Source organism: Lepisosteus platostomus, chromosome 17, assembly GCF_059453375.1.
Source record: "Lepisosteus platostomus isolate fLepPlt1 chromosome 17, fLepPlt1.hap1, whole genome shotgun sequence".
In the NCBI taxonomy this organism is placed as follows: domain Eukaryota; kingdom Metazoa; phylum Chordata; class Actinopteri; order Semionotiformes; family Lepisosteidae; genus Lepisosteus; species Lepisosteus platostomus.
Window position 1 is genome coordinate 9091147 of NC_142627.1, and position 25199 is coordinate 9116345.

The 25199-nt window shown below is 43.7% G+C and overlaps 1 protein-coding gene across 3 annotated transcripts; it reads left to right on the forward strand.

Moving 5' to 3' along the window:
- Positions 1 to 1220: 1220 nt before the first annotated feature.
- LOC148646082 (atlastin-2-like) lies at positions 1221 to 24182 on the forward strand. 3 transcript variants are annotated; one of them, XM_088609866.1, is made up of 14 exons: positions 1221 to 1380; positions 10020 to 10288; positions 16023 to 16157; positions 16542 to 16646; positions 16846 to 16896; positions 17196 to 17252; positions 17839 to 17931; positions 18334 to 18472; positions 18938 to 19065; positions 19142 to 19198; positions 19951 to 20022; positions 20561 to 20992; positions 21881 to 21895; positions 22000 to 24182. In XM_088609866.1, exons 1-14 carry the CDS (start codon positions 1308 to 1310, stop codon positions 22108 to 22110), a joined length of 1737 nt encoding a protein of 578 aa, XP_088465992.1. In that variant the 5' UTR covers positions 1221 to 1307; the 3' UTR covers positions 22111 to 24182. The 3 variants fall into 3 exon arrangements, with proteins under 3 accessions (XP_088465992.1, XP_088465995.1, XP_088465994.1); XM_088609869.1 differs by lacking the exon at positions 21881 to 21895; XM_088609868.1 differs by lacking the exon at positions 21881 to 21895 and having other exon boundaries at positions 22557 to 24182.
- Positions 24183 to 25199: the final 1017 nt, after the last annotated feature.

Sequence of the window (25199 nt, forward strand, 5' to 3'; positions counted from 1 at the left end):
ACACAAAATATTTCAACACTGTAAATTTCATGTGCATCCCAGAACTGTATTCAGTAGATGGCATATCACGGAAACATCCAGTACCATAACAGTTCCATTTTTATATGGGTTGAAAGGCCACGTGCCTCTTTCTGAGATTCAAAATGCAGCAATCTGTTAGAAATATTCTGAAATATAGCTTTTAAAAACAGAGGGTCCCACTAACTCCCCTTCCAACAGCAACCTTAGCTTTCCCAGGAGTCTCCCATCCAGGTACTGACCAGACTCACACCTACTGAGCTCCAGTGGGCTGCTAGTTGTGACTTGCAGTGTCATTTAGCCACTTACAAACATGTTTGAAATAAAATGTCTTCCATTTTAATTCCAGTCATTGTGAGAATGGACAGTTCATTAGCAAAAATGTTTCTTAGGTATGGCAATTATTTTAACACCTCATTCCTGATTACAAATAATAAATTACTTATATTAGAAAAAGTTATTTTTTATATGGAACATATGTTTTTTTAAATCAGATACTATAAATAACATTGAGAATTTAAATGAAAACAATTAAACGATTTATTTTATTGGTAATAAAAGTTAGTGTGCATTGACATGTGTCACATATGTATGTGATGCAATAATATATTACATTTAATTAATATTTCACATTTTCAAAAAGACATAATTGATGAGAAAAAAATGTTGCTGGTAGAATAAACTTAAAAATCTTCTGGCTCATCCAACCAAATCAAATAATAATTGTATTTTTTGTACAATGCTTTAGTACAGCACAAATGCAGGTTTTTAGAGTCTGAAATGAAACTAAACTTTTGGATATCAGAGAAACTGCCGCCATTTTTTCAGCAGAAGTAAAACTGCGGCGAGGACACCGCTGCAGAAACAGAAAATCATTAACGCATTATTAAGGATATCCTGTAACTCTTGTTCAGTCGGAGCAGAGAGTTGCACTGTTAACCTTCAAAGAGAAACTGAATTTTAACATTAAAATCATTCAAAACATCCAAAAATAAGAAAGCTAAACCAACCCGTGATATTTATGTAAGTTATGTAAGATTATTTGAAAAAAAAAGTATCCCTAACAACTTTTATATTGCATGTATGCGTATGCGTTTGTTTGGTTCGATGTTACTTATTGTTGTTTGTTGTTGTAAATAGTTATAGAGCACTTAAAGAAAGTTGCACCGCAAACCGGCGGGGCTCCGCTTTAGGACCCAGAGGACTGCCCTGGCGATGCCTGAACTAGATAAAAAAGGGGGGTTCAGCGCCTGACGTCAGCGGGGTTTGATTATTTTAAACAGAACAAGATGGCGGAGGAGAGCGGGTTGAAGGCTCGGAATCATTCTGAACGAAATCGGAAAAGCAACGTCTTTGGCGAAGGTAACAGTTTATCCAGCAGCTATCCCGAGCAGCGTTGCTCTGAGGGGACGGGAAGCGATACGTGCCCCGCTCCGGCGAGCCGGCTGGCGCTCTGTTTTGTATCTGTTGTTGGTGTGTGTGTGTGTGTGTGTGTTTTTTTTGCTGAATTCTGTACCGAAAAAATAAATGTGTGTGTGTGTGCGCGCTTGTCGCTGCCCGGCGGGGAGAGCTCTAGGCGCACGGAGTAGGTGCACTTTGGGCAGGGCGCTCGCCGTGCCGGGGCTGGTGCGCCAGGTCCCGGCTCCACCTGGCCTGCGCCGTCCCGCTGGACCGCACTGCTCTGCCCGGGCTGACCGGGGGGCTGCCGCCGCCGCCCCGCGGGCCACGAGTGGCCATGCCGGCCCGTCCCGGGGTCTTGGAGGAATGATGAGGTTGGGGCGGGGGGTATACAGTCACCCCTGTGTTCAGGAAAATAAAGCACACCGGTCTATCCTGGTCCAGATATACATATGTGTGTGTGTTTTTCAGAACAGCCGGCGCCGGGTCGCAAACGTCTCTGGAATTGCGTTGGGCGCTTTGACCTGTTTCGGTGCGGTTTTTTTCACCTTCCTTTGAGATGGCGGGTTTATTTACTCAGGCATGTATGCCCCTTGCTAATTGCCGTGAACCCCCCCCGGGAGGTCGATAGAGATAAATGGCGCTGTTTATTTATTTTTTCTTCCCCAATATCGACTTCAGAGGAGGTAGGGGCACGGCAGCTGTTGTGACTGGCGCTGCGCAGGTGCGCGCGTGTCCAGATGCGGGTCTCTGGACCGAGCCGAACTGGGTCCGGGCACTGGCATTTACCCGAAGGGCTAGACGTTTCTTTGCGAGTGAAACAGAAAAGCCACCTGTTATGTTGCACCAGTTTAAGATTCTGAACTGAGGGGTGGTTCTGTGCCGGGGTTGCTGCTCTAAATGATTAAATTGACCAGCTCGTGGGGGGTGGGGGGGGGTATTTTGCGGGGCTTACGCAGCGCGTGGCACACGGGGTCCGGCTCGCGCCAGCAGATGTTTCTTGAGCTCGGCACATCTGGAATTGCGGTGGCCAGTAAAATGACCCTCCAGCGCTGTTAGTGGCAGTTTTTTTCAGGGAGCTTTACCACTGCACCTATCAGAATAAAATGACTAAACCACGAGCAGTCATTTTTTAAAAAAAAAAAGTCGTTTCTATGACTAATTTAGATCAGAAATGGACGCTTTCTCGGTTTCCGAGTTGCAGTCCTACTTTTCCCTCCTCCGCCTGCCATCGCTGAAGATTTGCAGAACTTGGGCGCACACGGCTTTATGTGGATTGAACTCAAGTCTCTATTAGGCGGTGGCAGAGCATTTTAAGAATGGACAGACGCGAGCAAAAAAACTTGACAAGGAATAACAAGTTTTGGTGGAATTTGGTTCTGTTGCATTACAACGTGAGTTTGACTGCTTTCCTGTAAATCCCCGTACTTTACACACTGTGCAGAAGTACAGTAGCATACACATTTGGCTGCATTTCTCCTGCCACCTGTCAGTACTTTGTGAAGAGTCCCCCCCCCCCCCCCCCCCCCCCCTAAGCTGAGATAATCTTCAGGCAACAGTATTTTCCCAATCATTGCTTTTGCAAGCTGCAAGGAGTAAAAGTTTCACTTTTCTTGGCTGTGCTGTTTCAACTTTGGTCTCCTATGTTGCAATTTGAACCCTGGTCCAGTTTGGAACTGTCCAGGGTGTATTACACTTGGCATTTCCAGATGATAAACTATTAAATTAATTTGTGTTGGTTAGACATGCAGGGTTATGTAACTAGTGCTGATGCATAAGAAGTAACCTCCGGTACAGAACATGTCTTGATGAGCAGGACCCTCATGAATACAAGACTGTAAGTCAGACCTGTGCCAGCTGTCATGCACTCAGTCAGAAACACCTGTTAATGATCTGAGCCTGTGAAGCAGGTCACGGACCATCTTGTAAGACCAGGTCATTTCCATTACACAAACATTTGTCAGATCCCACCATCAAAACAAGACTGAACTGTCTGTATTTTTAACTTTATTTCTGTATCATGATGTGTGTGTGTATATATTTTCTTTTCCTTTGAATAAAGGCATCACCCAAATTGGTGAGAAACTTTTCATCCGTGTATGTATTGATTAATCCTCCAGTGAATCTCTTTATATAGAAGAGTAAAAGAAGTAATGTTTGTCTTCGGATAATTGTAGCGCAGAATTGACTTGCAGCATCAACAGCAGGAAGTCCTTTCCGCTTGCGTTTGGCCACTCGGAACCAGTGCTTCTTAAGTTTTGGAAGCGGCCGGCGGGTCTTTCGATCTTCCTGTTGGTCTGCTTCAGCCTGCGCAGTCCTTTCCTAAGGCTGTGGTGCGGAAGGAGGACCTTGTGAAGTAAACACAGTCAATAGATGGAGTCTGTCGGCCACAGTCCCTGCAAGAGATGCCCTTAAAGCGAGGAGGTTGCGTGTCGCTTAATTCTGATCAGGGTGCTGGCCTGCACCTTGACCAGAAGGAGTTTGTTCTTCCAAAGCTCTGTTGACTTTTTTGCGCGCGCGCCTGTGAGATGCCCGTGTGTGCCGTCAGGCTAGGTGTGGAGGGCTGTGCTTGTAGCGCTTGCAGAACTTGCTGTTCCTGCACCAGATTTGGGGGTTATCAAGCCGATGTAAGCGCTCACGTGCGGGGAAGCCTTGTGGGGAGATAACGACTGTTTGGTCTAGAGCTGCTCTGAACTGTGGAGGGCACGGCCCGCTCTCGCAGGCCTTATCACACACCGGGCACTGATTTGCTCAGACTGACTGCGGTCTGAACTGCAGACTGCGGAACGGCCGGTGGATCAGACTGCTGAATCGGTTCTAAAAACTGCATAAGAACAGGTCCGAACAAGAGGAGGCCATTTGGCCTGTCCAGCTGTTTCAGTAGGAAGCAGCTGATTGATCTGATCCAGGTGCTCTCACTCACTGCACATGTCTCTGTGGCATCTGCTTCTGTCCACTGGTTTGTGTCTCACTGTTCAATCTAGGGGAGTCTTCTGGGCTGGCTTTGTCCATGCCCTTGAGCATTTGAGTGCTTGTGTCCAGTCCTCTTTTGGCTTCCTGTTCAAGACCGTAAAGGTTAAGTTCCTTCAGCCTGTCACTATAGGAAACTGAGGAGGGTCTTATTGCATCATCAAGTAGTAGGCTTTTCTTTAGTTTAGGCATTAAGCCATTTTAAAATGCCATTTATTGTGTGTTACAAAAACATTTAACTTGTATGCCTGTTTTGAAAATGGAGCTGAGTCTTACAATTTTGTTGGATCTGCTCAGAGCTACTTCCCACGGTCTTCACTCAAGTTTCTTGGTATTCCACAGTTATGAAGGGCCATGGAGGGGTTAGTTCCTAAACATGAACTTCAAGAAATCTTGAAATCTCTGTGAAGAGTGACAGTCCTATGTTTTGGTGCCAAGCTTTAGGCCTATGACAAGAAATGTTTCTTTGTGCTGGGCTTTTTTCTCTCTTCAGTTGAATGACAAAAACTGGGACCCAGTTATAAAAGTTTAAGGTGAGAATGCGGGTAGAGGTATTGGATACTTTTGCACTGTGGTTAGCACCCTGCCTGAACTTCAGAGAAATGCAAGAGCCCTTCCTGTAAATCTACAGTTGGTTCTTAAAATCTTAGCAGAAAGTCAAATCAATATTCAGTGAAGAAAACTGCATTAATTAACTTTAGCATTAGGGGCAACTCTATTAAGGCTACCAAATCTTTTTAGTTGTTTAGTGAAAAGACTTAAGAGAGTCAATCATTGTGTAGGTTTGGTTTCACTGGAGTGCTTTTCAAACAACTGTTTCTTGATTACGGATTTAGAATTCAAACAACAGGCTTTTGTTACACAATTCTGCTCTACAGCTCTGGAGTTGGTTTTGAGAAATGGTCTGCTTTTAAAGAGCGATTGTTTGCTTTTCCCTTTACTGATTCATAAGTACAGTGCCCATCTCGCACCACCCCAAACAGAAATAGTACGTTTCTGTGACCTTGTCTGACCAGTTCTGGAGCAGTTTTGCTTGGTGTTGGTTAATAGAAATGGGAGTGCTTTCTGAGTGATGCTGTATCAGCTCTTCTAGCTTGGTTTTTTCAGGTATGATTTCCATCATTCTTCAGTTCTCCTAATCTTTGACTATTTGAAAAGCATCGTGAATTTTAAAACGACTGCATCGCAATTCTCGGTTTATGGCCGTGATTATCCTAGGTATCCTAACCTTTTATAGCTTTAAACAAATTGATGTAAATTAACTTTTGTTTTGTGGATTATTTGTACCTTCTAAGAATTGGATTTCATACAATATCAGCTTCAAGAACTGTTTACAGTGCGTCATGCAATGTTCTCTGCTAGTAAGGTCAAAGATCTATTAAATTCTGCCTTGAGGACTTCAGTTTACCTTTAACATTGCATTTGAGCATAACCTTCCTGCTATGCATAAGTTCTATATACTGTAAGTTTATTTCAGCTAGTACTGTTTTGATACTGTATTTGCCTAAACACAGTAGATTGATTTTATTTGGGTAAAAAGACTGCAGCTAAAGACATGCAAATATCTTCTTTTGAAGAAGCTGAGAAGAAATAACCTTTTTTGCATAGATGTATTTATATAGCGATGGGGGGAGGGAATCTTGAATGTCATGTTATCGGGTATTGCCCATCTGCCATGCTGTGCATCTCAGTTCTTGCTCTTCAGATGTCGTGAGGACAGCAGGATAGCCTTGGCTTAAATTGCAAGGAAATTAAAGGGAAATGCAATTGAAAAGGAAAGCAGATGTCTGGTATGTACATTGCTGTCATATAATGTAAATCCAGATTAATCTTTCTCTTTACCAACTTATCCTTTCACACATACTGCCAAGAGTGTATTTTATTTGTTAATGCAATGTTAAGTTTGTGGGCACTCTGCTGTTTGTAGGTAATTTGTGTCATGCGTTTTCCCAGTTTTACAATGCATAAGTACGTGTTAGTGAGGTCTTCCTAAAGCTCAATGGCAAGGATGCAAAAATACCTGACAACTGTTGCGGTTTCTAATAATAGTTTAATTTGTCTCCTTCATGCCAGGAGTGCATAAGTACCAGTACTTTAGCTACGTTTTCATTTTTGTCAAGATAGCAGCTTTGGAGTGTGTGGTGTTTAATCTCCACCACGAAGACTAGTCTGGTTAAGAAGCTCCAGGAGTGCGGAACTGGGGCTTCAGGGTGGGCTGCTTGGTCACGTTTGGGTAAAGGGGCATGGGAACTGGCTTCACTGTGGCACAGAGTTAGCTTCTGGCTGTGGTACAGCAGGCCTCCCTCCACGTCCGTTCACTGGCTGGCCTGAAGGATTGTGTGTTCTGAGGTCCCATTCCAGCTGTCAAGCCGCAGGAGTGAATTCACTGTTCTCCTCACCCTGACTGTAAAAGGAAGCTGGGTGGAGGCTGTATTGTCAGCGTGTAGCCGAGTGAAACCTCGAAGAATGCTGGGCGTTTGTTACGGGGAGGTGCTGTATGAGCCAACTTGGTATCGGTCTTCCTACTGATCCGATTTGACAAGACCAGCAAGGAGATTGTTTCCAGTTCGAGCCCGTAAGAAGCTGCGTGTTCTTCAGTGTGCGTCTTCTGAGAGCAGAATAACAGACTAGACCTAGGCTCTTGCCTGGGGACAGGGGGTGATTCATACTACAGTATGTGGTACGAGGTCTGCTTTTTGTTCTTTTTTTTTATATGAATTCCATACGTTTCTAGAAGTACTCCACCCAGATGTCTAACACGGGTTCCAATTCAGAATGTAATGAGCAAGGTTCTGGTAGGCACTGTACATGGTAGTGCAAGTAACATATTCAAACAATTGCAAATTGTGTAGGCTGTGCATTTCCTTTCCAGTGAGATTTTTTTTGTGGGGGTTGTTGTTGCAGAATGTCCGACTTGGGACATTAATATACAGCTAAGATTTTACACTGAACGGCTGTTCCAAGCATCTGCCTTTCTGCATGATATAATGGGAAATCATTGGTCATTGGTTTTCTGTGTCCCGTGTCGAGAGTACCTGAGCACGAATGCAAGGCATTTCCAAATGTTATCTTCTGTTGACCAGAATCATCACTGAGGCTGATTTTCAGCCTGTCCCATCTGCATGCTAAAAACCGCTGTGCCTTATTATTCTTGCTGTTAAGGGCCCCCAGTGGGAGAGTTGTCTCCTGACAGGGTAGAGCTGTTGAGAACTTGGCAGGGCAATGTTGTCTTTTTTTTTTTTCACGCCTTGCTCACATGAAGAGGCACGCTTGAGAACATGCATGGAAGAGCCTCGGTATTACCCGAGCGCAAGTCTGTATGCTACACGCATGTATATTTAGATGGTTGTGAGGTTCCATTAGCTCGCCCATAAGGAGCATGGCTGGCTGTCACTGGGAAACTTTGTGAAATAGAGAAGGTTTATTTATATCATGTTCTATATGGCAGCTTGTAATACCTGCAATGTCATCATTTGCAGTAATGTGATAAGGCCCAGCCCTTGCCACACTCTTTATGTCTGAATGTTTTGTCCTTGGCACAACATTGATGGAAGTGATCACTGCGTTCATGAAAGAATCCGGAGGCTGCCGTTGGGGCGCTAGACACTGCACCATTCCCCCACCCCCACCCTCCCCCAAGTGGATGTGTTCCTGGAAAAACCCCATCCCCTCTGGTTCTTGATCTACCTAGGCTGTTAATCAATAAAGGTGATGGATCTGTAGTTAAATACAGTTCTTGGCTCTCGCGCTCGGTTGGCATTTCCTGTGCCTACCTTCTTCCAGATGTAATAGTGTTGTTCCTGTCTGTCAGGCCACCGATAATTTAAGAGTTTTGGAGTTCTTAGTGTTTCTTTGCAAAAACCCACTCTCCCTCTGGAGCGTTTTCAAAAGCAGGAAGTTTAATTAGCCCAAGTGGTTCTAAAGGCCCTGTTAGTGAAAACTCAAGGAGGAGAGAGGATTGAGAACGATGGCTTTTAAAAAAAACCCATGAGCACTTAAGTCCCGTTTTTGCCTCCTCCCGGGGTGGGTGACGGGTCATGAGAGCTGACATGTGAAGAAGCAGTGGTGTGGACAGGCTCCGAAGTCTCTGAAGTCACTCTGGGTCATGTGCCGGGGCTGGGGGATGGTTTGCACATATTTGCTGCAAGGCATTGGAGAGCCAAGATAATTGGATAATGACATGTATACAAGCGAGCCGTACCGCTTATAACTGCAACAAATTTCCCTGTTGCTCCCGAAAATGAGAATAGTTTGTTTTGTAGTGGGAGCACTGGTGTTTTATTGCGCGCGTGTGGCACGGGTCCATTTATTTTGCCGGTTTACGCTGGCCATCGACAGGACAGACGGACACGGGGAGTACTGTGGGCGCTGGGCCCTCAAGAAAGCCGTTGCACGCGGGCGTGCCGCGCGGATGAGCGTGCGAGAGGGGGCACGTGGGTCGGGCTGTCGTCAGGCGCTGCAAGTGGAGCTCGGTCACCCTTGGACCTGGCCATCAATTGGGTTGCAGTGCCCAGCAGTTGGCAGACCATTATACAACTCTGCCTCACATTCCTCCCAGTGGACTGCACAAAACCTGAATTCATAGCTTAAGAGGATTTGGCCCCGCTGCTCCACATGAGCTGTTGCTCTAACATACTAATGATACGACAGTATTGTTCTCCTAATAAACGAGGCATGTAGGTTTGTTCCCTGTGAATTGTTCTTAATATTCATCAGGCTGGCTTATTCAAGCGTTGGTTACCTCATCACCTGTGCCCACGTAGTTCCCTGGCCAGTGCAGTGCTTTAGTGGCTTGTGGTAGGAGTGTCGCAGTTCGTTCTGATCTATAAAATGATGCCTAAAATATCGGAGTAGTATCAAATCTGTGTAATGTGTAAAAACTTGTATAAATAATTTTGTTTGTATGATGTTTGGTATAGCTTTTTAGTTTCACTATATCAGTTATTTAAATACCCAAGTACAAGTGTCAACTTAATTTTATTGATCCCGTTTTGGAATAGTACTTAAATGGGAGTTCTTTAATGAAGTCCAGGTGCTCCTTAATTTCAGGTCTGTGTTGTAATGTGTCAGAATACTTGTAATGTTTCACACTTTTGTCAAAATTAGAGCAGACCTAAACAATGACTGGTTTTTCTCTTTCCCCAGGGCAAAGACTATATAGTGCTTTGATTGTGCTGAAATAAAAAAAGAATCTTTTGTTGGAACTGGACGTGGTAACTGCAGAGTTGTATTTATTATCTGGGAACTGAGTTAGAGAGAGAGAGCGAGCTCCGTTCATTTGCTTCCCGATTTCCTGGTCTCGGCGAGTGCTCCTCTGATGTGTGGATTGTTGCCTGCTTGTGTAGGCTTTTTTTTCTTAAACTTGCAACCAGCCAAGAAATGTAGCTACTGAGACAGTCTAGAGTCACGTATGAGCAGGCAAGGTTGTTTCAAGGCAAATGAGAGCTAAATAATTCTATTAAATGCTGATTATAGACTAGTCATCTGTCATGATCTCGGGACTCCAGAAGTCTAGAATCGGCAGGCTGGCAGTGTATCCAGGATAGCTCCAACAGAGAAACCTTGTGCTAGCACGTGCAGTGCAGTAGAAAAAGGTGACATGATTATAATTTTTTTTTTTTGGGGTGTTCCAGATGTGAGCGGTGTGGAACGGCTCTCCCTCAACTCAGACGGCTGGCCGCTGAACGGCGGCGATGTCCCCATGAAAGAAGCCCGGCCCGTTCAGATCGTGCTGGCCCACGAGGACGACCACAACTTCGAGCTGGACGAGGAGGCCCTGGAGCACATCCTCCTGCAGGAGCACATCCGGGACCTGAACGTGGTGGTGGTGTCGGTGGCGGGGGCCTTCCGGAAGGGCAAGTCCTTCCTGCTGGACTTCATGCTGCGATACATGTACAACGGGGTACGTACGCCGGCGACGAGGCGCCCTGGGTGGCGTCGCCAGGAGCTTAAGTGCGGTGTGGCAGGGATGTCTACGCGCGTGGCATTTCTAAATGGTCATATCTGCCTTCTGCAATGGGATGTGCTGCTTACACTGGTGGCCCCTGTTTGACTCCAGGTCAGCTGATGCCCGAGCATGAGCCAAAATCTCTTGCACACATTTCACTGAGCTTCATGGGGATGATCTACAGCGTATTGACCAGCACCGAACACTTACAGTACTGGATTTGTGCACACTCTCCAAAAACACATTGAGATGCGTTGTAATTGTTTCCTTTTGGTGGCCAGTTGAAGACATACAATGAGGTGGCAGCTGGGGTGACCAAGCTTCTCCCTGGGTTATGCCCCCAGCATCCCAGGGCTAATCCTGCTTCCGATCGTACGAACCGATCGTACGAACTATGGAACCCAGTCCATAGTTCAGGCTGGGTTTCCGAGTCATCACAACTAATTGCAGCATCTCTGATTGGATCTTAATAAATAATATTAGAATTGCTAACTTCAGTCTTTGTCGTGGTCTTGGTAGAGTGCTAGTTTTGCACAGTTTGAGAATTGTCGGTTTTCTTTTTTTTTGTTAAAAAGTGTGCAGAGGCTTTAAGCATTCCCCGACGCTGGAGATGTAGGTTGTGTTTTTTTTTTCTGAAGTTCATGAACAGCTCCTTTTGAGTTCACTGTAAGAAAAACATGTTCGTGATGAGCTTTCAAATGACCAAGAAATGCATTTAGGTGCCCTGTAATACCCACGTTTTACGTCTTCATGCTTCTCTGAAAACGAAGACGTGGCAGGGGCGTCTGCATTTTAAAGTTGCTTGAAATGGGAGGCTGTCCTAACTTACCTGTGAGGGGCTGAGTGGAGGAAGAAGAGCTGGTTTTCCTCATGAGGAGGTGACTGGGAGGACTCCTGGCCCTGGCGGTATTTGTCAAGTCGGTGAGCTTGCAGCAGGATGTGTGGATCACTTTACAAGCTGTGATTTCTGCTTATAGGTCGGGTAACTTGGGAGGAGCTATTTTTGTATTTGTGTTAATGCTGTGAAGGAGAAACGAAATTACTTCTTGATTGATTGTCGGTGTCCTTTTAGATGTTCTTTTGATTTGATTTTGTGATTTCACAGCAATTGAGAACGGTCAAGTTATGGTCAAGTTGACATCCTGGACCACTTTCTATCTTTTCCTTTTTAGTGCAAATGAAAAATAAACCCTTAGGTGCTTTGGAAATTCCGATGAAAGGTTAGGGTGTGTTTACAACAGTTTTGTTGTCCAAAACAGCAGAGCACTCAATTTACTGCATCTTGTGAAAGTTCGGATGTCCTATAGTACATGAACTTTCAGCTTGTATTTACTACCAGGAGAGACAATAGGCATTTTCATTCCTACATCGCACAGAACAAATTGATACCAGGTTTTACTTTGGAGAAGCGGTGTAGCAGACTGGTAGTGCTGTGAGGGAGAATAGCTGTCGTTTGTCATGCTTGTGCTTTTTGATGTTGTTTTCCGCTGTTGGTGTTGTAAAATGCTTGTCAGAGGTGTAACTGAGGCGGCAGTCCTACTCTGTCAACAGCATGTTTAGGGCAAATGCAATCCAAGCTGCTGGACTTATTTTTGTAGTCTTTGGTCTTTTCTCCCATCGCTTCTACAAGACTATATATAGCTCCTAGTTCTCGATGCGTAAGGTACCTCCATGCTGGGCAGAATGACAAGTGCAAAGTCACCGAGTGTCCGTGCATGTCCACTGCAGCCTGGAAACCATCCAGAATGCTGCACATGAACGTGTGGTCCAGGCCGGGGGGTTGTTTGGCAGAGCCTCTGTGATTGGCTGTCCCAACACGGGCAGGGCGGGGGCGGGCCCTCCCCACGGGGAGCCGTTATCTGCACACGCGTACGAGGCCGGCGCAACGGGAAGCGGGAGGCTTTGAGCCGTCTCCGTGTGCTTATCTCTGCCTTCTGACATCTGTTCCCTTACCCTCACGCTTTATTTTTGCAACTCCGCTTTTAAGAAAAACCAGCAAAGCTCTGTGAAATGGAAACGCGTGACGATTCCTGTCTGATATAAACGAGTCAGCTGTCAGGGTAGTTCACCAGCACGGCATGATAACAATATTAAATCTGAAAAGTGTCATCTCGATGCTTTTGATGGATCGCTTTCTTTCCTGCCAAGTGTAGAAAAGGTTTTATTTCAGCAAAGCGAATGTTTCTTAAAGCATCGTGGCTCACTGCCGCTGTGGATACATCCATCCCGTTCAGCAGGTTTACAGTAAGGTTTGCCGAAATCCTTGATTGCGTCTTCAGTTGTACCTGTGTGCTTCTGTAGACTGGCGTGAGTATGGGACGCTTTGAGCCGACGCATGAATGTACACCTGGGGGACTGCTCAGCTGGGTGGTGTTGCCCGTGACGTTTAAAAGATAAATGGCTGGAGTGTGGGTGAGGAAGTGCGGGCAGACCCCTCCCACCCATTCTCCCCCGTGTGCGATCACGGTGTTCGGAGCTGCCAGCTGAGCTGTGAAAAACACGTGGCTGTTCCAAATTGGCTAGGCGTTAGTTTAACCCACACCCGTTTTCATCTATTATTAAAATTCTCCCATTTAAATAAAAGCCAGGGATGTTTGCACACAGTGAAATGTCTCATTCTTCTCATAGCTGACGTATTTTTAGAAGCTGTGGGATCCTAGGCCTATATGTGCAAGTTACAGATTAAATAAAATAATGTGAAAACAACCATTTATTTTTTTTTTAGTTATTGCAATTTGTTTGCTTATTTTTGTTTAAAACAACTGGTTAATTGCTTCCCTGGTTGAAGGTTGCTGCTCTCATGTAGTCTGATATCTAGAGATGATTATGCTTTAAACCTCAATTTAAAGCTATAAATTTCATAACAGTGGCATAAATGCAATTTTAGAAATGAGAGGGGCTTAGATCATGTTTTCTGGCTTTAATTTAAGATGAATTTAAGTTTTCATTTAATCACAGTAATTATCGGTTTCAAATATGAATACAATTTGAAGTGCTAAGAGTAAGTTTCATACACATACTGTAGTTTGAAATAAGAAACTTAATTCTATGAATTAAGTTAAATCTGTTTTAAACAATGTGTTGCTGTAACATTTTATTTGTAGCAGAAATGTCCAAAGTACAGTAATTACATAGTTCAGGTGGGTAGCTGCGTCAGCATGCGTAGGCTGCAAAGGAACAAGTAGTAGGTTTATTCCATGCTGAAAAAAAGAAGAAAGAGAACACAACGTTTCGGCCGTGGAGCCTTTTTCAGGTTGCACACCTGAAGAAGGCTCCACGGCCGAAACGTTGTGTTCTCTTTCTTCTTTTTTTCAGCATGGAATAAACCTACTACTTGTTCCTTTGCAGTAATTACATACAGTGCCTTGCGAAAGTATTCGGCCCCCTTGAACTTTTCAACCTTTTGCCACATTTCAGGCTTCAAACATAAAGATATAAATTTTTTATTTTATGTGAAGAATCACCAACAAGTGGGACACAATTGTGAAGTTGAACGAAATCTATTGGATTTTTGAAACTTTTTTAACTAATAAAAAAATGAAAAGTGGGGCGTGCAAAATTATTCGGCCCCCTTGCGTTAATACTTTGTAGAGCCACCTTTTGCTGCGATTACAGCTGCAAGTCGCTTGGGGTATGTCTCTATCAGTTTTGCACATCGAGAGACTGAAATTCTTGCCCATTCTTCCTTGCAAAACAGCTCGAGCTCAGTGAGGTTGGATGGAGAGCGTTTGTGAACAGCAGTTTTCAGCTCTTTCCACAGATTCTCGATTGGATTCAGGTCTGGACTTTGACTTGGCCATTCAAACACCTGGATACGTTTATTTGTGAACCATTCCTTTGTAGATTTTGCTGTATGTTTGGGATCATTGTCTTGTTGGAAGATAAATCTCCGTCCCAGTTTCAGGTCTTTTGCAGACTCCAACAGGTTTTCATCCAGAATGGTCCTGTATTTGGCTGCATCCATCTTCCCCTCAATTTTAACCATCTTCCCTGTCCCTGCTGAAGAAAAGCAGGCCCAAACCATGATGCTGCCACCACCATGTTTGACAGTGGGGATGGTGTGTTGAGGGTGATGAGCTGTGTTGCTTTTACGCCAAACATATCGTTTTGCATTGTGGCCAAAAAGTTCGATTTTGGTTTCATCTGACCAGAGCACCTTCTTCCACATGTTTGGGGTGTCTCCCAGGTGGCTTGTGGCAAACTTTAGACGAGACTTTTTATGGATATCTTTGAGAAATGGCTTTCTTCTTGCCACTCTTCCATAAAGGCCAGATTTGTGCAGTGTAAGACTGATTGTTGTCCTATGGACAGACTCTCCCACCTCAGCTGTAGTTCTCTGCAGTTCATCCAGAGTGATCATGGGCCTCTTGGCTGCATCTCTGATCAGTCTTCTCCTTGTCTGAGCTGAAAGTTTAGAGGGACGGCCAGGTCTTGGTAGATTTGCAGTGGTCTGATACTCCTTCCATTTCAAGATGATCGCTTGCACAGTGCTCCTTGGGATGTTTGAAGCTTGGGAAATCTTTTTGTATCCAAATCCGGCTTTAAACTTCTCCACAACAGTATTACGGACCTGCCTGGTGTGTTCCTTGGTCTTCATGATGCTCTCTGCGCTTTCAACAGAACCTTGAGACTATCACAGAGCAGGTGCATTTATACAGAGACTTGATTACACACAGGTGGATTCTATTTATCACCATCAGTCATTTAGGACAACATTGGATCATTCAGAGATCCTCGCTGAACTTCTGGAGTGAGTTTGCTGCACTGAAAGTAAAGGGGCCGAATAATTTTGCACGTCCCACTTTTCATTTTTTTATTAGTTAAAAAAGTTTCAAAAATCCAATAGATTTCGTTCAACTTCACAATTGTGTCCCACTTGTTGGTGATTCTTCACATAAAATAAAAAATTTATATCTTTATGTTTGAAGCCTGAAATGTGGCAAAAGGTTGAAAAGTTCAAGGGGGCCGAATACTTTCGCAAGGCACTGTAGTTCATAGTCTTGCAAAGAACGTGCAAGTTTATGCATGAATTCTGAAGTGCACTAAAGGCGTTCCAGTACTTAATGAATTTGTCCTGTTTGCAGGAAATGGTACTACTTTTAAAATGTTCTATAAATGATTGGGTTTTCATCACATACACTGAAACATTGTCAAATTGGGCGGAGGGGTGGCTCTGTGGCTCAGGATCTGCGCCTGTGGCTGGAAGGTTGCCGGTTCGTATCCCGCGGCCGGCAGAGGAATCCTACTCCGTTGGGCCCCTGAGCCAGGCCATTAACCCCAACTGCTCCAGGGGCGCTGACCCTGCGCTCAGCCCCAGGCTTCTCTCCCCGTCTGTGTGTCTCATGGAGAGCAAGTCGGGGTATGTAACCCCTGAAGAAGCCCTCGCTGGTCTTTCATAAGAATCACAGGGCTTTCTTGCAGCCTGCTGAAATCTTTTGTAACCAGCCAATTTCTGCACAGTATGAAAGTTAACCCTATCAGGGCATATAACCTGTTTCCAGTAATTGTGTGAATTAGATGTTGGCTGAGTCCATGTAGTTCCCTGGTGTGTGTGGTTTGATTTGAGCTCTTTCTTTATGAATGCTGACGGCACAGTGCCCTCCAGTGGTACAGCTTGGCACTGCCGATGTCTTAACATTCACAGGCCATGGTCAAGGGGCATAAATGGTTTTTGTTTTCTTTGCCTTAGAATTCCAGTTCTTGGCTGGGAGGCCATGAAGACCCCTTGACCGGCTTCACCTGGCGCGGGGGCTGTGAACGAGAAACCACCGGCATTCAGGTCTGGAGCGAGGTCTTTGTGGTGGAAAAGCCCGATGGAAGCAAGGTGAGTCTGCCCGCAGTGAAGGGTTTACCTGTTCATCCGAAAGATCCTTTTCCGTTGGTCCCACAGTTTTACTCTTTCGTAGAACAGATAAGTGAGCTCTTAACTGCGCTTCACAGTTTTCACCATTCACTCCAGTCCACAACTGGCTCGCTTGGCTCATTCTCTTGATTTGCCAGTGAATGTGTTTGGAATCCTGTTAAAACAATGTGCATACTTCCTGTACATACTAGAGGCTGTTCATAATCCGTTTTTACCAGTTAATTTTTCTCTTATTAAATGTTCAGCCTCTCGTGTCCCTGTAATTATATTTGGCAGTGCAGAGTGTCTGCTGCAGATGTTGTGTATGGTTGGGCACGTGGTAAATGACCTTTATCTCCTTTGTAGGTCGCAGTGCTTTTAATTGACACTCAGGGGGCCTTTGACAGCCAGTCAACCATCAAAGATTGTGCAACTGTGTTTGCACTGAGCACCATGACCAGCTCAGTACAGGTTTGTGGTTTTTCCATTAACTCTTCAGTATGAGCAGTTTAACTCTCATCTCCCTGTACAGAGGGGTGCAGGTAATTGCATTGTTAAAAAGCAATATTGAACCTTTTAATCTTCAGGGAAGTGGTGTTTTAAATGGGTTAAGTGAAGAGCAGGGAGAGGTCTGTGCCTCGGTTTTTATGTTTAAATTTGTCTTTTACAGGTGTACAACTTGTCCCAGAACATACAGGAAGATGATCTTCAACATCTTCAGGTAGGTATACCCCCCCCTCCCCCCCACTATATTCATTACGTATTCATGCAAACACTGTAAATATAGGATGCAAACTTGATTTCATTAGACTCCAAGCAAAGTATTGGAGAGCGCTGTGTTAATCACAAGTCACAAATTTGCTAACTACTGTTGTGCTTAAGGTAGGTTATTGAAACTGGGTAGTGGGAAAACAGGACATCAGGTTTTTGAAATCTCTTCAAAGATCTACAGATCTAGATCTTTTTTAAAAAAAATCATTTAAGATGAAGCTCATCATTTGTTCTGTTATTTGTCTATAGCTCTTTACGGAATATGGACGCCTTGCTATGGAGGAAATCTACAAGAAACCCTTTCAGGTATGTTTTTCTCGGATTGCCTTTGGTGATGAACATGTATCTTATTTTTCAGTAACAATCTAGTACAATAAAAGGTCATGATGAGCCACAGCCTGTCCTTGCAGACAGTGGGCTGGGTTATGGCTGGCTAGGGATGTGGGCCGGTTAACCTGGCTGGCACGCCTTTGGATTGTGGCAGGAACCCCCCCCGGTCATGTGACAAGCATGCAGACGCCACACAGAAGGTGTGAAGGCCCAGGCTGAAGTCAAAACCATGAGCGGGCGACCATGCTCTGGCCCCTTCAGCCCTTAAATCATTAGGCTTGCTTACATTCCTCATGCATCATGCACAGTCTCTAAAATACAAATTATTCCTTTAGCAGAAAAAAATTGCCAACATTTTTGATGGTTGTATCAAACCTTTTCTTTCAAATAATTCTTCAAAATACACTTTTCAGTTTTTTTTTTCTTTGAGCCCAACTTTTATTCCTACCTGGAGAGTCAAATCTTCCCTTCCCACGAGCTGGGAGAGTTTAGGAGAGTGCATTTTTTTTTTGTCAATTTGAAACATGAGCATTGATGCTCCATCTTCATTGTCTCCCCCCAGAAACTTATGTTTCTTATTCGAGACTGGAGCTATCCATACGAACATCCTTACGGCCTGGATGGAGGAAAGAAGTTTTTGGAGAAGAGATTGCAGGTGAGTGCAACATCCTTTTTTTTAAAAAAAAAAAGTGGTTTGTTGCATAATTTGGGGTGGGTAACTGGAAATGTCTGAGTTTCCTATACATCGGGGAGCACAGTGAAATCGTAGCTGTTTCAGAAGAGTTGCTGAGAGGCTGAGGCATGCATTGCAGAGTATTTATCAAGGAGCCCTGCTCTCTGTCAGTTGCTTAAGCCCTGCTTCACCTTTCATTAACCTACATAAGGCTACGAGTGAAATGGCCTCCAAGCCAGACTTGCCATTGGTTATTTTGTGGGATAAAAAGAGCATCTCGTGCTGGAGGGTACTGTGTGTGCAGCAGGCAGTAGGGGTTACCCATCTGTCAAGGCTTCAGAATAGCTCTTCAGAGGGTTTTCAACGTTCGCCTCCTGTCGACAGGTGAAGGAGAACCAGCATGAGGAGCTCCAGAATGTAAGGAAACACATCCATTCTTGTTTCTCCGACATCGGCTGTTTCTTGCTGCCACACCCTGGTCTAAAAGTTGCCACTAATCCCCACTTTGATGGAAGATTAAGAGGTATGGCATTCACATTCACCCCAAAATTCATCAAGCCCTTCATCTGCTTCCACTCTAAGCGAGAAGGAACTGCTCTCCAGGACTTTCAGTACGTGAAGATCTTGCCTGGTCTCCACTCTGTTCCATCCGAGTCTTGTCCTTTGCACATCGAGAGCTAATTGAACTCAAAGGAAATTACACCTTTAGCCAAGAACCATAGTCTGCAGCGAAAGGCCAGCATTATTTTGGATATTTCACATTTCTGAACAATGCAGGTGCATTTAGTTGGCTTTTCTCATTTTAAAACTTATTGCCAGTTTTGTCAATTTTTTTTATTCAATAAATTGTGTGTACCTTATCGACTTTCAATGGTGTAAAATGTATTTCCAATAGTGTTTTCTGCCTTTGGCTAACTCAAAAAATATGGGAAGGATTGTTCTCTTCTGCATGGTATGAACTTACTGGCGGCTCTACTGTGATGTTTAGATATAGATGGTGATTTCAAGAAGGAGCTGCAGTCTCTTGTGCCATTGCTACTAGCCCCCAAGAATTTGGTAGAAAAAGAAATTGGAGGATCCAAAGTGACCTGCAGAGATCTCGTGGAGTATTTTAAAGTAAGTAAAAATCATTTTTTGCCTTCATTTTAGCACCACGGATATTGTTCCTTAATGTATTTTTTTTAATCTCTAGGCATATATCCGGATATATCAAGGAGAGGAACTCCCTCATCCCAAATCCATGTTGCAGGTAACTGGATTGTCAACTGCTCCTACACTTGTTTTTAATTTTTTTTTTAATTATACACAAATAATGCTGCAGTGAATTGATAGAATTACTTGCTTGAGATGAAGGTTATTGAGCTGTGCTTTTGTCTCTCTCCCCCACACACTCAACTACTTACACTCACTGGAGAAAATCCTAGGAACCTCCTTCATCCAATGTTGGCATATTTGCAGCCTAGTCCCATTCATCCCACTCTGGGATGAGGGTAGCGGGTGTTTCGGATACTGGTTTTCAGTAGGGTTGACATGGGAATTCTTCAGCCAAGGGAGGTGTTGGAATCGTCTTGTCTTTTCAAGTCAAGCACATATGGTCTGCTTGCCACTGGGAGAATCTATTTTATTTGACTGGGATTTCCTCATATTTTAGCCAGTGAGTGTATGATGAACACTCTAGGTCCTCCCTTCATTTAATGGGATCAGTTTTCCCTTTTTCACATAGCAACAGATTGTGCAATCAAGAATGTTGCGTGAATTTCAGGTGCATTTGTGAAAATGACAGAAGATCATCCTATAGTCCGAAAGGATTGTCTGCACTTTGAATAACATTTCACAGTCCCCGTATTTCCTGCAGAAACCCCAGGATGGAACAATTCCATCAAACACCAATTCAGTCTTGAGGTTTATTCGGGTCTAAATTGTGGACTGTCACTTGTTGAAAATGGACGATTACATTGTCCTGGTGCGGCAGGTAATGAAGTGCTTTGTGTTCATACCCAGGCAACTGCTGAGGCCAACAACCTTGCAGCTGTTGCAGGAGCAAAAGACGGCTACAACAAAAGCATGGAGCAGGTAGGCATGTCCTGGCTTTGCAGCAGTTCTGAAGATGCTCTTTGCAGCTCTTGGTGGACGTGCTTGATTAACGCCGCAATCCGATGAACCTTAAGTGCAGGCACACCGTAAAAAAACAAAACAATCGTGTAGCGCCTTGAAAATAAACTGCAATTAAGTGGAGGTTCTAAGGTCAATAATCTCCTTTTCACTAATCTGATAGATGCCTTACTTTAGAGTCTATTGCACCTCACACTGGAGTGTTTTAAATCATGTATAACGTTTACCTGACCTTACTTTTGACTGAGGAAAAGGCTTGTCCATTGAATGAGGTTCTGGCTTTAGCTCAAGAGGAAATAAGCATATAGGAGAAATTGCAGAGTCCTTTACCCCCAAATGACTGCGGTCGATCTGACACCGGTTGGGTCACCTGCTGGAGGGAACGGCACGGCTCCCGCGTGTTCCTCGAGGAAGCCGCGCGCTCCGAGGACCGCGCGACTCGCTCTGTCCTGGCCTAGAGTACGACCGCCGCCGCTAACCTGTCCTGTAACGTGCCCAGGTCTGCGGCGGGGACAAGCCTTACATTTCTCCCAGCGAGCTGGAGCGCAGGCACGAGGGCTTCCGGGAGTCCTGCGTCAAGCAGTTCTGCTCCGTGAAGAAGATGGGAGGGGAGGAGTTCTGCCGCCGTTACCAGGACCAGCTCGAGGCGGAAATCGACGAGGCCTATGCAAACTTTGTCAAGCACAACGACAGCAAAAACATTTTCTTCGCCGCCCGCACGCCAGCCACTCTGTTTGCCGTTATGGTGGCCATGTACATCGTCTCAGGAGTGACTGGTTTTATTGGGTTGAACCCGGTAGCGACCCTTTGTAACCTCATCATGGGAGTAGCTCTTGTGTCCTTGTGCACCTGGGCGTACGTGAAGTACTCGGGAGAGTTCCGAGAAGTGGGGATGCTCATCGATCAGCTAGCGGAGACCTTATGGGAGCAGGTGGGTGTCGGCTGTTCTTCCGTTGTCCTTTCTGACTTTGGATTCCCGCTCAAGATCGAGGCGAGGTCATTGTTTTCAGGAGAAGTGTCCGAGTGGATTGCTTCGGCTGTTATTAAAAGTCACTTGAACTTCTGCAAGATTTGTTTTTGGGAGAATGTATGAAAGTGACGTTTGTGAGGAAATGCATCTAAACCCAGGTAGTAGGTTATTCTTATATAGTGTATGAGGTAAGCTGCTGTAAAGACCATTTAAGTTGAAGCCAATTTACTCATCCTGCATCTGTCCTGTTGAATTCAGCTTTGCAACCTGCTTTTGCTTCATAAACAATGAACAATGTTTTCCATCTTTGTACACCAAAATCAGAGTTCACAAATGTTGTAGAAACACTTATATTTGGTTAGAACTGCATTTCCAGTGGTTTTAGTGTAAGAATCATGCAAAGCAGTACATTAAGATGAATGCCTTGCCCAGCCCACTGGAAGATAAAACGACACCACGCCTAGGCGTACTTTGGAAGGCACGGTTTTCTCCACCTTTTTGCCTTCAGACTTCAGAAGATCTCCAGAATATTAGGAAACTAGTTGATGTAACTTGACCAGTTTATCTGAGAATTTCTAATCCAGTGTTCCATTTTGACTGATTTTGGTTTACAGAATAATTCCCTCTCCCCTTCAACCTTTTTGTGTGCTGCTGGCCTCTTGGGGCGTTTTGCAGTGCAGTTAACCTCTCGCAAATTAGAGAGAGTTTGATCCAAGATCCACACATTTCAGTGATGACATGAATTGCTGCTTGCCTGATTTGTCGGTCTCTTTTGACATTTCCCTGCTTTAAATCCTAACCTTTCTCTTATTCTAACCCTGTTCTTGCTTCTTTTCCTTTGCTACACAGAGGACTCCCAGAAAGGTGAGACAGGATGGCACATCCCACCCTTGCTTTTTTCCTTGCTTCAACTTTATTTGGTTTTCTTTAACATGTCTGCTGCTAACTTGACCCATTCCCTCTTTTAGGTGTTTTCCAAGCTGTTTGAATTGTTGAGAAGTCGAATGGCAAGGCGTTCTTTTGTACCTGCCACGCGAAAGAGACTGTCCTCAACCAACAATAACAAGAAGAAAAACTAGCTGTTTTTTAGTTTTTGGCTTTGTTCTCGAGCTGGGTGTTCGTCTTTTATTTTTATAAAGTACATTGTCAGCGCTGTGGACAGGCCAAGCAGGTCTAGATAAATACTGTGCAGACTACTTGGCTCACACCACATGTAGAGTACAGGTTTGCACCTAGATCTTTTGAACTGTTTTTTTTTTTTAAGAGGTTTGGGGGACAGTTGGTGGGAGTGGGGTGGATGTTCTGGTTATTCTTGTGTGATCTTCACATCAAACTTCACATTGCCATCGTTTACTTTTTTTTATTTGAGTAAAAGGGTATCTTTTATAAGTAAATGTTTTATTTTCTTACCGTTTCCGTTTTTTCTTCATTCATGTCCAGATTTACTTTGTTTTGGTTTTTTTCCCCTCTGAGTTTAGCCTCGTTTTACCATATTCTTTTCCTGTCGCACATTCTCACTTTTCAGGTTTTGAAGCCCCTGAGTGATCATGTTATGGAAGACAACATGAGACAGACTGTGGCCAACCCCATCAAAGCTGCAATAGCAGGGCAGGTCACCCAGCACGCCAAGTTAAAGGCACACTGAGAGGCCCGATCGCAGGCGCCTTTAATCCGACTCTGTTGTAACTCGAATGCTCGTCGTAGACTGAGGACTGTTTGAACCAAAGTTTGCTCTCTAATGTAGAATTAAGAGCTGATCCGGCTTCACCGAATGCTGCCACCAATTCTGAAGATGCCCATCTGGCGAACTGTTGCAGTCTTTCTTTTGGTTCAAAGTGGGGAAAAATGTTCTTGCTAAATGTGACAAGGTTGATGCGTCACCCACTTTTTGATTAGATTGATTGGGAATTGAGATTTGTCCCCATGACAGTGGGACAGTGAGCGCTGGTTTAGAATTTTTTATCTCTATTGTACGCAGAATTTTATAAGTGGATTGCACTGGTTTGGTTTAAAGGGTATTTCAGGGAAAGGCAGCTTTGCAGCTGCTTTGTTTAACTCAAGCAAACCTTTGTCCTAGTGACTTTTTGTGAGCCTGTCTGGACTAAATTTAAAGATCCTCAGTGGAAACAGATTTGCGAAGCCTCGAGCCACTACATTTTTAATAACAATTTTAGTGTGTACCAGTATTAAACATTGCATGATATCAGATCTACACGGCACGCACAACATCAAGGTAAAGTTACTGTAATTAGGGGAAATTAATTCACAACTGTACATTGCCTTGCCTTCATAGCTGCAGACTGGCCCTAAAAGGATTTATCAAAGAAAAGCTGTACTAAAGGTGACTTTTCTTTTTTTCTGTAACATAGCACTAATGTAAATTGATTATGCCAATGTTTGTGACAATTCCATCCAAAATACATTGCCTACAAGCTCATGTCTGTACAGTTTAGATTTTTTATCAGATCTCAGAGATAGGGCATGTATATGAACTATAAATATATAAATACCAGTTTTCTATAAAGGTTTTTGTAGTTTATTGAAAAAAGATTCTGTAGTAGGCTAAAGTGCAGTTAATGTAAAGGAATGTTTTGTGGTTGGTGTAAATGTGAGAATGCTTTTTTAAAACAATGTGAAATATCTTGCCTTGGGCACTGTAATTCCACCCCTCCTGGCAAAGCAAATTGGAATGCTAGTGGAACTTGATTTCTTTATTTTTGTTGCTTTTTAAAGTTATTTCTTGTAATTTATTTTCAGTACATAAAATCAAACTATAGTAATTCATGCAGATTAAATTGGGGAAGCAAGGGAGATCAGGTCCTATTGGGTTAGTTGTGAAATGTCGTCTTGCTTTTAAAAAAAAACCTTGATTTTTATTTTGAGGTTAAATAACTTCAAAGGGGGAGTAAGGGGGTGTTTTCTTGATGGAGCTTCTGGATGGTGCTTCCTGCTTGTCCCTTTTCAGTGTCATTTGATTTCTGGACAATGTCTTCTAATAAATAAGCCTTGAACAATGTTATTTGTCCTTAAAATAGATTTTACAAGGTTCACTAGAAAAGAAAAAAGCACTTTCTTTCCCAGGGGGAAATGCTTCCTATGTGGTGATCTGCTGTTTAGTGTTTTCCCTTTTCAATAAAAGAATTCTATATTGGCCTTGTTCTTCCTTCAAGTGCAACGGATGGTTTTTAATCAACTTTAGAAAACAAATTGTCTAAGGATTAGCTTTAGTGAACTGGTCACTTCTGAAAGAAGGATGTCATGAAAGTGAGATTTACAAAAGTGTTACTCTAGTTAACTTACCTATGGCTAATCGCCCAGGTTTTAATACCAGACTTTATTCTGCACTCCATTTCAATGATTGTGCTAAATAGTAATTTTTCCCAGTCAATTATGGTGGTAGGATTTTATTAAATGTATCTGATTCAACTCTAAAATGGGTCTTTTCCCCCTTCACCTTAAATCTCTTAACTTTATCTTGAGAAAAGCCTAGAAAGCTTAATTTGTTTTAATGTAAGTGTGCTTCATTGCCACCGTCTCACCCCGATTTGTTAGTTTTGCAGCAGGTGGAGGGGGGGACTTCAGAGTTAGATAGTGTGGCTTGGCAAGAGGTATAAATGAGAAGTTCAAGGCAAACATTTAGTACCAATATTGTATGGCAATTTCCCTGCAACCCTAACCATGGTTGCCTAGAGTTATTGATCTAACTGCAGTAAGATAGATGCAGTCATGGGGGACTGATTTTAATCATTCTTATGCCTCAAACTGTCACAACAATATAATTGTGCACAATCAGTGTCTTGGACTTCATTTAGAATTAAATGCACCACCTATTAGATATTAAAGATAAACCATGGGTCAAAACCACAGCAGGAGCATTTTTCAAAATGAAATAGTATCTGAGAGCACTGCATATGAAAACTACAAAGACATGACAACAGGCATATAATGCAATGGACCATGCCCACTGCCTCTGGCACACCATAGTTGAGAGACACATCCACAGTTATAGAATTTAAGCACAACTACATGATAAAGAGATGCAGTTACTTCAATGGTCAAGTTCAAACAAAGCTGCTGCCACTTCTGTCTGCCAAATTCACATTCCTTAATCCTTTAGGGCTTTGTGAAGGCTGCAAATACAAAGCCATGATTTGTTTTTATCACAAGA

Coding starts and splice junctions, on each gene's coding strand:
- LOC148646082 (XM_088609866.1), top strand. CDS start 1,308: ATGGCGGAGGAGAGCGGGTTGAAGGCTCGGAATCATTCTGAACGAAAT. Junction 19,066..19,141: donor ATCTCGTGGAGTATTTTAAA/GTAAGTAAAAAT, acceptor TTTAATCTCTAG/GCATATATCCGGATATATCA. Junction 20,023..20,560: donor ACAACAAAAGCATGGAGCAG/GTAGGCATGTCC, acceptor TAACGTGCCCAG/GTCTGCGGCGGGGACAAGCC.